A 14,565-nucleotide genomic window follows, 5' to 3' on the forward strand; every position below is an offset into this window, starting at 1 on the left:
AGAATAATTCTCCAAAACTACAGATACTGATATAGAGCTGTAGTCTTAAATATAAATATGCTTACATGAATGTTTAAGGTGATGAGATTACTAGCAAGGGTTTTTGGTTTTTTGTTTAGATTTTATTTTATATATATATATGAGTGCTCTGTCTGCATGTACACTGACATTCCAGAAGAGGGCATTAGAGGGTATGGTTGTGAGCCACCATGTGGTGGCTGGGAATTGAACTCAGGACCTATGGAAGAATAGACAGTGTTCTTAACCTCTGAGCCATCTCTCCAGCTCTTCTTTTTGGTTTTTTGAGACAGGGTTTCTCTGTGTAGCCTTGGCTGTCCTGGACTCACTTTGTAGACCAGAATGGCCTTGAACTCCACCTGCCTCTGCCTCCTGAGTGTTGGGATTAAAGGTGTGCACTAGCACACCCGGCTAAGGGCACTTATTCTTGAAAAGGATCCCAGTTGATTTGTAGCTCTCACATAGTGGCCCACAACCTCCCATAATGAAATCCTATGTCCCCTTACAGAAGCAGTACACTCACATATGATGCACAGATATACATTTGATCAAAACACTCATAAATTAAAAAAGATTTTGAAGAGGTTTTAAGAGCCAGGTGAGGTGGTACGTGCCTCTAGTCCTAGCACTCGAGAAGGCAGAGGCAGGTGGATCTCTGTGAGTTTGAGGACAGCCTGGTTTACAAAGTGAGTCCAGGACAGCCAAGGCTACACGGAGAAACCCTGTCTCGAAAAACCAAAAAGGGAGGGGTTTGATAGCAGCTGAGCGTGATGGTACATACCTTTAATTCCAGCATTTGGGAGGCAGAGGCAGGTGGATCTTTGTGAGTTTGAGGATAGCGTGGTCTACATATTGAGTTCCAGATCAGCTAGGGCTATAGAGAGAGACCCTGTCTCAAAAAGAAGAAGAGAAGGAAAGTAGGGGGGGGGGGAAGAAGAAGAAATGGAGAAAGCACAGAGAGAGGAAGAGAAGTGGGGAGAAGAGAGAAAATATATATAAGCATGAGAATGTGTACAGAAACATTCAGTAAAGATCTTTAGAGACTCTGGGCAGTGGTTTGCAGAGGACTCTAGGCACCGTTCGCTCCTGATATTTGTGTGTGTTAAAAATGTTAGCCACCCAGAGGGTGAACATATGCCAGTGAGCATATGGTAGTGAGGGCAGAGTTGATGGGGAGATGTGAGGGGCATGGCTCAATTGGATAGAAGGGTACACTCTCTTTTTCTTTTGGTCATGGGGTCATAAGGCCAGCCAGAAATCCGAAAGTATTAAGGGTTAAGACCTTCCAGGCTTGTCATTACGTATAAGCTTCTCCTTTTAAACCTCTTAGGGTGAAACTCAGGTATGTGACTTCCTAGTGTAGAAGGTGGTGGTCTACAGGGGTGGGCCAGCTGCATGTGTGCATTAGTGTGATAAGTATTCTAAACAGATGATGCAGGACAGTTCAGGGAGGCCCTGGTGGTCACTGATTCTATTCCTTGTTTCTCTTGTAGCTCTTGTCAGCATCCAGCCATGGGGGACATGAAAACCCCAGATTTTGATGACCTTCTGGCTGCCTTTGACATCCCAGATCCCACAAGTCTTGATGCCAAGGAGGCCATCCAGACCCCCAGTGAGGAGAATGAGAGCCCCCTGAAGTCTTCCGGCATGTGTATGGATGAGAATGTGTCCCTGGCTCACTCAGGATCAGCCGCAGACGTGCCGGCTGTGAGTGTCATAGTCAAGAACACCAGCCGCCAAGAGTCGTTTGAAGCAGAGAAAGACCACACTGCTTCCAGTCTCCTCCACAACGGGTTTCGGAGCTCAGACCTGCCTTCAGACTCCCACCACTGTGGGAAGTTTGAGTCTTCTTTCATAAATGGAGACAGTGCTAGGAGTTTCACGAACAAGCTAGAACCTTCCAAGTCGGAGCCGTTACCCACCTTCAACCAATTCAGTCCGATCTCCAGTCCAGAACCTGAAGATCCTGTCAAAGATAATGGGTTTGGGATAAAGGCCAAGCACTCTGACAGTTACTTCCCACCTCCTCCCGGGGCTGTGGGGGGCCCAGTCCTGGAAGCTCTGGCTAAGTTCCCAGTCCCGGAGCTACACATGTTTGATCACTTTTGTAAGAAAGAAGCCAAACCAGAACCCTTGCCTTTAGAGAGCCAGCAGGAGCAGGAGCGGGCTGGGCCGAAGGCGCTGGAGCCTCCCAAAGATCTGGATTCCAGTCAGCTCTTTGGGGAAGCTTTAGAATTCAGCAGTCACTCTAGCAGCAGTGTTGGAGAGCTCAAGAAGCTTGCTCCAGAGCTCAGTGCTTGCTCCTCTGTCCCACCTCGGCAGCGTCTGAAGCCAGCCCATTCCAAACTGTCCTCTTGTGTTGCAGCCTTGGTGGCCCTACAGGCCAAACGGGTGGCCAGTGTCACCAAGGAGGATCAGCCTGGTCACACAAAAGATTCCTCAGGGCCCACTAAAGAGGGTTCTAAAGGCAGCCCCAAAATGCCCAAGTCACCAAAGAGTCCCCGGAGCCCTCTGGAGGTCACTAGAAAAAGTATCAAGCCATCAGACAGCCCTCGGAGCATCTGCAGTGACAGTAGCAGCAAAGGGTCCCCTTCTGTGGCTGCCAGCTCCCCACCAGCAATTCCCAAAGTTAGAATCAAAACAATTAAGACATCATCAGGGGAAATCAAACGAACTGTTACAAGGATCCTGCCAGACCCTGATGATCCAAGTAAGTCCCCTGTTGAGTCACCTGTAGGGAGCACCATTGCTGAGGCCCCTAGTGAGGTGCCGGGGGATGAGGGCACAGCCATGCCTGTGGAAGAGCCCTTTTCTGAGGCAGGCATAAGTTCAGGGAGCCCCCAGGGTGACAGGAAAGGGGATGAGAGCATGATAAAGGCCAGTGACTCTTCATCTCCCTGCCGCGTCTCTGGGCCCCGGGTCCCAAAAGGAGCTGCCCTGAGCTCACAGGCAAGCAAGAAGCAGCAGAGCACAACACTTCAGACATCAACCTTGGCCCCTGCCAGTCTCTTGCCCAAAGCTGTGCACTTGGCCAACTTGAACCTCGTCCCCCACAGTGTTGCCGCATCTGTGACTGCAAAGTCCTCAGCACAGAGACGGAGCCAGCCTCAGGTCGCACAAATGACAGTGCCCCTCGTCCACCAGGTGAAAAAGGCCGCCCCTCTAATTGTGGAGGTCTTCAACAAGGTCCTTCACAGCTCTAACCCTGTGCCCCTCTATGCGCCAAATCTCAGCCCACCTGCAGACAGCAGAATCCATGTGCCGGCCAGTGGGTACTGCTGCCTGGAGTGTGGAGACGCGTTTGCCTTAGAGAAGAGCCTGAGCCAGCACTACAGCCGGCGGAGTGTCCACATCGAGGTGCTGTGCACACTGTGCTCTAAGACACTGCTCTTCTTCAACAAGTGCAGCCTGCTTCGGCATGCCCGAGACCACAAGAGCAAGGGGCTTGTCATGCAGTGTTCTCAGCTGCTTGTGAAGCCCATCTCTGCGGACCAGATGTTTGTGAACTCCACGGCACCAGCCACCCCAGCCACTTCTTCCTCCCCCAAACCCAGCCCCACTTCAAGCAATGCCAGCCCTGTAATTCCAGCCTTGCCACTTTACCCAGACCCAGTGAGGCTCATCCGGTATGGAACCAAATGTCCTGAATGTCACAAGCAGATGCGAGACTATATGGTCCTGGCTGCACATTTCCAGAGGACCACAGAGGAAACCGAGGGGCTAGTAAGTAGACCATCCGGCTGTTGGGTGGTGAGCCTCAGGCCATGCAGGTTCTATGATAGGGACTGGAGGGAGCCCATTAATATGGGAGCAGTGGTAGAATCTTCTTCTTCTCCTCTTCTCCTCTCCTCCTCCTCCTCCTCCCCCTCCTCCCCCTCCTCCCCCTCCTCCTCCTTCTTGTTTATTTTATGTATAAGTGCCCTATCTGCACATACACCTGCATGCCATAAGAGGGCATCAGGTCACATTATAGATGGTTGTGAAGCCGGGTGTTGTGGCACAGGTGGATTGCTATGAGTTCGAGGCCAGCCTGGTCTACAAAGCGAATCTAGGACAGCCAAGGCTACACAGAGAAATCCTGTCTCCAAAAATCAAAAACAAAACAAAAAGATGGTTGTGAGCCACCATGTGGTTCCTGGGAATTTGAACTCAAGACCTCTGGAAGAGCAGACAGCTTTTCACCGCTGAGCCTTCTCTCCAGCCCCTAGAATCATAGTCTTAGAAGAGGACATCTGGCCTAATGATGAGCATCTCACCTAAATATATAGTGCTTGGTTTTTTATTTGGAAAGAGACCCTACTCATACCTGTGGGGAAAGCCTGAAGATCCAGCAAGTTTAACCAGGGGTAGTGGTATTTGTATATAATTCCAGCACTTGTAAGGCTGAGGCAGGAGGATTATGAGTTTGAGGCCAGTTGGGTTATAGCTACATTGTCTCAACACACAGAAACAAAACAGTATCTTTATGAACATGCTCGTGTTCCACTTCCACTTAGATTACCAGTTAGTTTGGTTCAAATTCAGGCCTGTTAGGGCTTGGCTTGGTGGTCTCTTTCTGGCCTCTAGCAGATAGCAGCATGGTTTAGCATGTGCCCAGAGAACCTGGGGATAAGGGTAGGTGAATCACTGTCTTTGTCCCTTAGTCTATTTTCTAAGAACATTCTGCCCCTCAGTAGACAGAGCTGTTGAGCAGAACCTCTCTGGAGGCAGGGCCAGAGGCAAGGCTGAGGAAGAAAGGAGAGTGGAGTAGGCATGTAGGCTCTGTGCAGAGGTGTTGTAGGTCTCTGTCTTTCACCCATGTTCTCCTAGCTTTAAAAAAGGAGTTGAGTCAGGTGCAGTGGCGCACACCTGTAATCCCAGCACTCTGGAAGGCAGAGCCAGGCAGATCCTTGAGTTTAAGGCCAGCCTGGTCTACAGAGTTAGTTTCAGGACAGCCAAGGCAACACAGAGAAACCCAGTCCCCCCCACCCTCACCCCCCAAAAAAAGAAAGAAAAGGGGTTGAGCTTTTTTTTAACAGTTTATTTAATTTTAATTTGTGTACATTGGTGTGGGGGTGTCAGATCTTGGAGTTACCGGATAGTTGTGAGCTGCCATGTGGGTGCTGGGAATTGAGCCCAGGTCCTTTGGATGAACAGGCAGCGCTCTTAACCACTGAGCCATTTCTCCAGCCCCGAGTTGAGCTTTTTTACTTGTTCTGATTCCTGGTTATTGTTGATGAGATATGTGCTTTGTTTTTAAAGGCACTATGTGCTGTACCCTCTATGTCCCATTATGTTGCTAGCAGATTCTGTCAAGAAGTCAGCCTTAAGCTGTGGTAGTACATAGGTCTAATCCCAACACTTAGGAGCTGGAGGCAGAAGAGCTTCACAGTAAGACTTCATGGTTAAAAAACAGAAAGGCATCCAGGTTGGGCTACGTGTATGTGTATCTGTGTGCATGTGTGTACATGCGTGTAGATTACAAAGAACATAAGATTGCGTCTTATTTTCTTGAGCTTCCTTATTTGGAAGCTCGCCATTTTGCTCGGGTTGTCTGGCCAGCAAGCTCCAGGACCTGCCTGTTCTACTCCCCAGCACTGAGGTCACGTTCATGCGTAGCATTTTTACATGGATGCCAGGCTGTCTGTTTAACTCAGGTTCTTATGCTTACACAGCAAGTGTTCTTACCCATGAGCCATCTCTTTGGCCCCTAGGGTTCCTTTCATGACACAGCTCAACTTACTCCTTTACTATGTTTCCCTTAGCCAGGGTGCATTAGTTTGCTCTCTAAATCATAATAAAGACTATTAGCAGGGGTTGAAGAGGTGGCCCATTTGTTGCTCTTGTAGTGGACTCAGGTTTGATATGGTACCTACACGGTGGCTCACAAACATCCATAACTTCAATTTTAGGGAATCTGACACCTTCCTCTGACCTCCAGAAGCACCAGGCATGCACTTGGTACACGTACATATGTGCATATGCAGGCAGAATCTTGTTGTTGTTGTTGTTGTTGAGACAGGGTTTCTCTGTGTAGCCTTGGCTGTCCTGGACTCACTTTGTAGACCAGGTTGGCCTCAAAAACTCAACAGTGATCCACCTGCCTCTGCCTCCCAAGTGCTAGGATTACAGGTATATACTACCACGCCCAGCTGAAAATAAATAAATAAAAGGGGGGGGGCAGGAATGGTGGTTCATGCCTTTAATCTCAGCCCTTGGGAGGCAGAGGCAGGTGGATCTCTTGAATTCAAGACTAGCCTGATCTACCTGGGCTAGACTCTTCTATGTCAAACATTAACAAAATGCCCTATAGATTTGCCTACAGGCATTAGCTTAATTGAGGTTCTTCATCCCAGATAAGACTAGCTTGTGTCAGGTTGACAGAAGAACAGCCAGGACAAAGGGCTGCAGAGATCTGGGAGGACAACGGACAGCTACTTCCACTTTAGTCCAGGTCACTGTGCCGGCCCTGTTCTGCTCAGGGGATGCTAGCGGGAGGCGGCCGAGGAGACGGTGATAGACAGCAAAGGCAGCAGTCTGCACCCAAACCTCTGCTGTATGACAGACCCATTGAGATTAAAACACTGAGAACCTACCTCGCATCAGAAGGACTAATTCATAGTAGCTGCAGGCATAGAGGCAGTATTGTGTGGTTGTGTTGGTTAAATTGGGCCTGTAAGGCCGGGAAGAGAGTCCCTGAAGGTGTTCTGGCCCTGGGGAGCACAGGTCAGAGTTGAGCAGAGATAGTAAGGAATAGGACATTGTTAGTGACCATGAGTACTGGGTAGAGGCGCGAAGTTGAGCTTCTGCAGAGGATTTGGTATCTGAAGTGGCTAGGAACTGCCATAGGGTCACTGTCTTAGTCAGTGTTCTGGTGCTGGGAAGAGGCATCACGACCAAAAATTTAAAAATTTTTTTAAATTAAGGCTGGCTTACAGTTTCAGAGGCTTAATCCATTACCAGCATGGTGGGAGCATGGCAGGAGGTGAGGGACTGAAAAGGTAGCTGAGAACTACAACTGCGTCTGCAGCTAGCAGGAAGAGAGCCCCGAAGCCCTCCCCCAGGGACACACGTCCTCCAATCAGACCACATCTAATCTAACAAGGCCACACCTCCTAATCCCCCTCAAGTAGCACCACTCCCTGATGACTGAGCATTCAGAGCCGTGAACCCGGGGCGCCATTCTTGTTCAAACCACCACAGTCATTTATCTTCACCCTTTCGTCCATTTCTCTTGTGCTGAGTCAGATGGAATGTGGTCAGCACCTTCTAGGGGCTTCCATGTTCTTGTGTCCTAGCATACTTGAGTTGGGCTAGGACTCTTATTTCTGAGTTTGGTCATTGAAGACCTTTGGCTGTGGAGGCCTAGTGTCTGGGTCTATGACATTTTCCACATTGCTTTTTACCCAAATTCTAAAGTCTTGTATATGTAGAAATTGGCGTAGAGTCAGAGCTGGCACCCCTCTTATCCTACACCTTCCCTGTATCGCACAACCGCACATGATTGAAGAGACCGCTCTGGAAGACTGTTGGCCTTCTCTCAGCCTAGCTTCAATCCTTCACAGTATCTCCTGTAGCTGAATGTGGCTTCTAGGGAGGAAGACGAGACCAGGAATTAACTAGCCTTCATGGCCACTGGGCTTGGGTTCCCATGACAGTACCAGTATCAGGCCACATAGTCAGGGCAAAGGGTATTCAGATGAGGTGGGGGGCAGCTCCCTACCAAAGCAGGAGCAGCATGTTTGGATTTATCTCTTCCTTCTAGAAGTCTGTACCTGAAGCAGAACTGCCTCCCTCTGCTCTGACTAAGGGCTGGGGTCTGGGTGGAGTGCTTTCATCCTTTCCTTTGCCTTCTAGGCCATTTAATTAGGGCAGATTTTTCCCCCTCTCCCTGAGACAGGGCCTCTGGAACTCTATGTACACCAGGCTGGCCTTGAACTCAGAGATCCACCTGACTCTGCTTCTTAATTCTAATTAAAGGCATGGGCCACCATGCCTGGTAGAGTGTATCTTCTTGTTCTTTGTGTGTGTGTGTGTGTGTGTGTGTGTGTGTGTGTGTGTGTGTGTGTGTGTGTGTGTGTGTGTGTTGGGGGTGGGGGTTTAGGACAAGGTTTCTCTGTGTGTATCCTTGCCTGTCCTGGACTCCTTTGTAGGCTAGCCTCCAAGTCACAGAGATCCACCTGCCTCTGCCTCCCAAGTTCTGAGTTTAAAGGTGTGTGCCACCACCTCCCAGTTATCTTTTTGTCTTAAGTTTTTATTTAACTATGCTGTTATCACACCTAGTAAAATTAATAACATTTTTTAATATTACCCAATACAAATCTACATTCAAGCTTTTCTAATTACATTAAAAGGGCTTACAATGGCCTTTTATTTTTATTATTTGTTTATTTTGAAGCAATGTCTCATGTAGCTCTGGCTAGTCCCTAATTCACTCTGTACCAAGGTTGGCTTTGAATTCCTGATTTTCTTGCCTCAACCTCCCAAGTGCTAAGAATACATGTATACTCACTATATTTAGCTTTTTAACAAACAAACATCTTTTTTTCCCCTAAGTAACCGAGGCTGGCCTCAAACTTATGACTCTCCTGACAAGTGCTAAAGTCACAGATGTGTGCCACCACATTTGCCTTATTTGTTTGCTAGCTTCCTTGTTTGATTTTTGTTTGTGTTTATAGTGCAGGGCTTCCAGTGTAGACTCTTAAGCAGGCAAGGCAAGTTCTCTACCTCTGAGCTATTCCCCTGGCCTGAGTCTGAGCTGTAGCCTATCCTAGGCTCATTTACATAAATCACATATTACATTAGTCTACTTTGTTTCTTGTTATTGTATTGGTTTTGTTGAAACAGGGTATCACAGCCGGGCGTGGTGGCGCATGCCTTTAATCCCAGCACTCGGGAGGCAGAGGCAGGTGGATTGCTGTGAGTTCGAGGCCAGCCTGGTCTACAAAGTGAGTCCAGGATGGCCAAGGCTACACAGAGAAACCCTGTCTCGAAAAATCAAAAAAAAAAAAAAAAAAAAAAGAAAAAAAAGAAACAGGGTATCACTCATATGTAACCAAGGCTGTTCTGGAGTTTATAGCAATCCTTCTACCTCAGCCTCCCAAGTTCTGGGGTTCTAGGCATTAATTACCTGGCTGCTGTCAATCTGTGACAGTATGTTTTCCCACCCCATCCCACCTGTGTCATTTGCTTTCTTGGTGTTTTTTCCTAGACTTGCCAGGTATGCCAGATGCTGCTGCCAAACCAATGTAGTTTCTGTGCGCACCAGCGGATTCATGCACACAAGTCCCCCTACTGCTGCCCAGAGTGTGGTGTCCTTTGTCGCTCTGCTTACTTCCAGACTCATGTAAAGGAGAATTGCCTGCACTATGCCCGAAAAGTGGGCTACAGGTGGGTGCTGCTTGGCTCACTGTCCTGGTATTGCCCAATGGCAAGTCTTTTCTAGGCTGGAACTTGTTTTATACTTGCAGTTTGGTTTTAAGAACACAGTGTGGTGTGGTGTGTGTGTGTCTTGGGTGGGGGGTGGAGGGCATTGCCGGTGAGATGGCTCAATGTTAACCCATTGATGAGCCTAATGACCTGAGTTTGGTACATTTTACCCACATGCTAGAAGGAAAGAAACAACTGTGGCTTGCCCTTTGACCAATACACCCATGTCATGACACATGCACGCCTGCGCACATACATATACATGCAAAACAATCAATAAGCAAATCAATAAACAAATAGATGCAGTTAACTTTTCTTTCTCCTCCTCCTCCTCCTTCTTCCTTCTCCTCCTTGTCCTTGTGCTCCACCCTCCCCCCCCCCCCCCCCGCCCTTCCCCAGTAGGGGAATGGGAAGATGGCTTACTAGATAAAGTTTTTGCCGTATAAGGACCTAAGTTCAAATTCCCAGGACCTCTGTAAAATTGGGCATGGTAGCATATGTTTCTAATTCTTTTTTTTTTTTTTTTTTTGAGACAGGGTCTCTCTGTGTAGCCTTGACTATCCTGGACTTGCTTTGTAGACAAGGCTGGCCTTGAACTCACAGCAATCAGCCTGCCTCTGCCTCCCAAGTGCTGGGATTAAAGGTGTGCGCCACCGCCGCCTGGCATGTTTGTAATTCTAATGTTTTTATGGTGAAATGGATAGAGATAGGAGAAACCCTGGAAGTTTGCAATAAGGTAGCTTGGTAAACACAACAGTGAACAACAAAGAAACCCAATCTCAAGGTAGAAAGCAAGGACTCATACCTGAGCTTGTTCTCCAACCTCTATAATTTTACATGCCCACACAGTGACACATGCACACCTTCATACTGACACACACACACACACACACACACACACACACACACACACACACACACAGAGAGAGAGAGAGAGAGAGAGAGAGAGCGAGAGAGAGAGAGCGAGAGCCATAAGCAGGTTAGCTAGTTAGTATCAGATGTAGTTGAGTTGGTAGAGTGCTTGCCTACTAGCATGCTTAGAAGTTCTGGATTTGATTCATAGCACCATATTAAAAAACAAAAAACAAAACAGAACAAAACAAACCCTGAAATGATAGCAAATACTTGTTATCACTGTACTTAGGAAGTAGAGACAGGAAGATCAGGAGTTCAAGGCCAGCCTAGGCTCTCTGAGACCCTGTATGTGATGTTGGCTGGTGGGTGCATAGATATCTTGTTTTACAGAAGAAAAGAAGGGCAAGAAAGATAATATGAGTGTTTAAGAAGATAAATATTATAGCCAGGTGCGGTGGTGCACATCTTTAATCCCAGCACTCAGGGCAGAGATAGTTAGCTCTCTGAGTTCAAGGCCAGTCAGGGCTACGTGGAAAAACCCTGTCTCAAAAAGCCAAAGAGGGGAAAAGTTAAATATTAAGCCCAAGAGTGGTAGCACACTCTCCCCTGGAATTTTGGAGGTAGAGGCAGGAAGATCAGGTGCTCATGGTCATCCTTGGATACTTAGCAAATTTAGGGCTAGCCCAAACCACAGGACACCATTTCTTAAAAAAAAAAAACATGGCTGGGAGATGGCTCAGTAGAGCAAGCATGAGGGCTTGATTTGGATCTCCAGGACCCATACAAAAGCCAGGCAGGTGTGGCAGCTTTCAAGAAGCAGAGACAGTGGGTCCCCGGGCAAGCATCTTAGATAGAATAGTAGAATTGACGAGCTCTGGGTTCAGTGTAAGACCCTGCCTCAGTAGAGTAAGTGAACAGCAACAGAGGAAAGTACCCAATGTCCACCTCAGGTCTAGACACACCTGTACCCACATACATAAGTGTGTGTACACATACTACCTACATATATAAAAATAAGTTAAAAGATACTTAGAATACAAAAATAAAATAAAATATTAGAATAAATATCCAATAAGGGGAAAGTATATTTTTTCATTTTGTCTATATCTAGTTACTTTGTCAATTTGTCTAACTCTTCTCCTTCTTGGGATTTTATTTGTTTGTTTATTTATCTTGCCTAAATTGCATTCTTCTTTCCTGTGCTTCCTGAGTGTATGTCCACATGAACATAGATGCACTCATACATGTATACATATGCATGTACACTGTGCATGTGTAACCATGACTGCCATTTTCCTTGATTTTTTTTTTTTCCTTTGAGACAAGGTCTCTGTATGTAGTCCATGTTGGCCTAGACCTCTGTGTTACACAAGCTAGCTTCAAATTCATAACCTCCTAGCCTTAGCCAGATGCTGGTGTTATAAGTGGCATTATCATGCCCAGCTTGTCAGCTTGATTTTTAAAAGTGTATATATTTAGTGGAGCATTGGAGACACTTGATTATAATCTCAGATCCTAGTGAGTACAGGCATGAAGATTAAGAGGAATTAAAGGCCAGGAACTGGAGGAATGGGGCAGCATTAAGAGCTCTTGGTGCTCTTCCAGAGGACCTGGGCTTAGTTTTCAGCACCCACATGGCAGCTAACAGCTATCTGTAACTCTCATCCCAGGGAATCTGATGCCCTCTTCTGTACAAGTACTGGACATACATGGAGCTTAGTCATATACACAGGGAAAAAATAAAACCCTTACTTATATATATTAAAATAAAAGTAAATAAACCATACCAAAAAAAAGTTCAGAGCCAGGCGGTGGTGGTGCATGCTTTTTATCTTAGCACTCAGGCAGAGGTAGGCAGATCTCTGTGAGTTCAAGAATAGCCTATGCAGGTGGGTTGCTGTGAGTTCGAGGCCAGCCTGGTCTACAAAGGGAGTCCAAGGCTATACAAAGAAACCCTGTCTCAAAAGAAAAAAAAAAAAAAAAGAATTGGCTGTATAGAGTAGCCAGGGCTCTACACACACACACACACACACACACACACACACACACACACACACACACACACACACACACACACACACAAAGTTCAAGGTTAGAGGATGGAGAGACGGCTCAGTGGTTAAGGGCACTACATGCTCTTGTAGAGGAACTGAGTTCTGTTCCTTTATTCACATTACAACTGCCTATTTCTGAAAGAGGATTATCCTAGTTACTGCCCTATTGCTTTGATGAAGCACTGTGACCAAGTTAACTATTAGGAGAAGCATTTAACTGGGGGCTTTGCTTACAGTTTCAGAGTGCAAATCATCATGGCCGGGAGCGTGGTGGCAGGCAGGCAGGATGGCAGGGAGCGTGGTGGCAGGCAGGCAGGATGGCAGGGAGCGTGGTGGCAGGGAGCGTGGTGGCAGGGAGCGTGGTGGCAGGCAGGCAGGATGGCAGGGAGCGTGGTGGCAGGGAGCGTGGTGGCAGGGAGCGTGGTGGCAGGCAGGCAGGATGGCAGGGAGCGTGGTGGCAGGGAGCGTGGTGGCAGGGAGCGTGGTGGCAGGGAGCGTGGTGGCAGGGAGCGTGGTGGCAGGCAGGCAGGATGGCAGGGAGCGTGGTGGCAGGCAGGCAGGATGGCAGGGAGCGTGGTGGCAGGCAGGCAGGCAGGCAGGGAGCGTGGTGGCAGGCAGGCAGGCAGGCAGGGAGCGTGGTGGCAGGCAGGCAGGATGGCAGGGAGCGTGGTGGCAGGCAGGCAGGCAGGATGGCAGGGAGCGTGGTGGCAGGGAGCATGGTGGCAGGCAGGATGGCAGGGAGCATGGTGGCAGGCAGGCAGGCAGGCAGCGCAGGAGCAGTAGCCGAGAGCTCACGTCAGTTCTGTGAATTGCAGTCAGAGAGAGAGGCGGTGTGGGTGGGTGGGGACTGGGCCTGGCTTGGGCTTTTAAAACCTCAAAGCCCACCCCTGGTGACACATATCTAACAAGGCCACACCTACTCCAACAAAACCACACCACCTCATCCTTCCCAAACAGTTCTACTAACTGGGGACCAAGCACTCAAACATGAGCCTATGGTAGCCATTCTCACTCAGCCACCACAGGGACGTTAGGAGGTTTTCAAGCCGAGGGATAAGAGGACGAGTGCCTTAGAAGGCATTTTTACACAACTGCTTATTGCCCTGGTCATCCCTTTTGTGCTTTGTCCATGCATATGACTCCCTATCCCTACTTTGCCTTACTGATCTGACTCATCAGTAATTTGGATTAAAAAATAATACTTTATTTATTTTTGAGGGAGAGTGCATGCCAGTGTGCCTGTGGAGGTCAGAGACAGCTTGCAGGAATCAGTTGTCTTCTACCATGTGGGTGCTGGGAACTGAATCCTGGCTTTCTCTCCGAGATGGCTCAGCAAGTAAGACCATATCCTGCTCTAAAAGAGGATCCTAGATTGGTTCTCAGCATCCACACTGGGCAGCTAACTGCCACCTAAAACGCTATCTACCTCCAGGAGATCTCACTCCCTTTTCTGGCCTCTACAGACATTGAACTTGCATGCACAAATCTATACATAGACACATAAGTATACACATAATTAAAAACAAAATCCTTGTTGTGTGGTGGTATCTAAACCCAGCACTCAGGAGGCAGAGGCAGGTGGATCTCTGTGAGTTCCAGTGTAGCCTGGTTTACATCCTGAATTCCAGGACAGCCAGGGTTACACAGAGAAACCTTGTCTCAGGGATGGAGGGTGTGGGGAAAGACCAGGCGTGGTGGCGCACGCCTTTAACCCAAGCACTCAGGAGGCAGAGGCAGGTGGATCTCTTTGAGTTCACGGCCAGCCTGGTCTACAGAGTGAACCCAGGATAGCCAAGGCTATACAGAGTAACCCTGTTTCGAAAAAAATAAAGGGAGCACAGGGAATCATTTTTCAAAATATTTAGGGAGATGTGTTTTTTTCATTCATTTTAGGTTTTTGTTGTTGTTTTGAGGCAGGGTTTCATTATATGGCCCTGCCTGGCCTGGAACTTGCTATGTAGACTAGGCTGGCCTTGAACTCAAAGAGATCTTCCTGCTTCTGCCTCCTGAGTGCTGGGACTAAAAGTGTGTGCCACCACATTCAGCACCAACTTTATTTGAATCTTTTCTCCCCTAAATTATAGGGACTGATCCCAAGGCCTCAAGTGCTAGTGAAGGCTCTACCATGGAGATGCCTCAATCTCTGTCTCTGAGTTGTCAGTTCTGGGCCTTCTCAATCGTACCGATGGGCTCACAGCTTCAAGCTTATACTCTTCTTACCTTGAGTTTC

The 14,565-nt window shown here is 48.0% G+C and overlaps 1 protein-coding gene across 4 annotated transcripts in view; it reads left to right on the plus strand.

Moving 5' to 3' along the window:
* The window catches only part of ZNF592 (zinc finger protein 592), a 48,787-nt gene that overhangs the window by 27,580 nt on the left and 6,642 nt on the right, over window positions 1-14,565 (plus strand). For all 4 annotated transcript variants that reach the window (XM_084772378.1, XM_084772375.1, XM_084772376.1 and 1 more), the window contains 2 exons: window positions 1,512-3,741; window positions 9,209-9,387. In XM_084772378.1, coding sequence (XP_084628504.1) covers window positions 1,531-3,741; window positions 9,209-9,387 — 2,390 coding nt within the window. In that variant the 5' untranslated portion in view covers window positions 1,512-1,530. The remainder of the gene's footprint in view (window positions 1-1,511; window positions 3,742-9,208; window positions 9,388-14,565) is intronic.

This window comes from Acomys minous (genome assembly GCF_964271855.1).
Source record: "Acomys minous genome assembly, chromosome: 2".
Lineage (NCBI taxonomy): Eukaryota > Metazoa > Chordata > Mammalia > Rodentia > Muridae > Acomys > Acomys minous.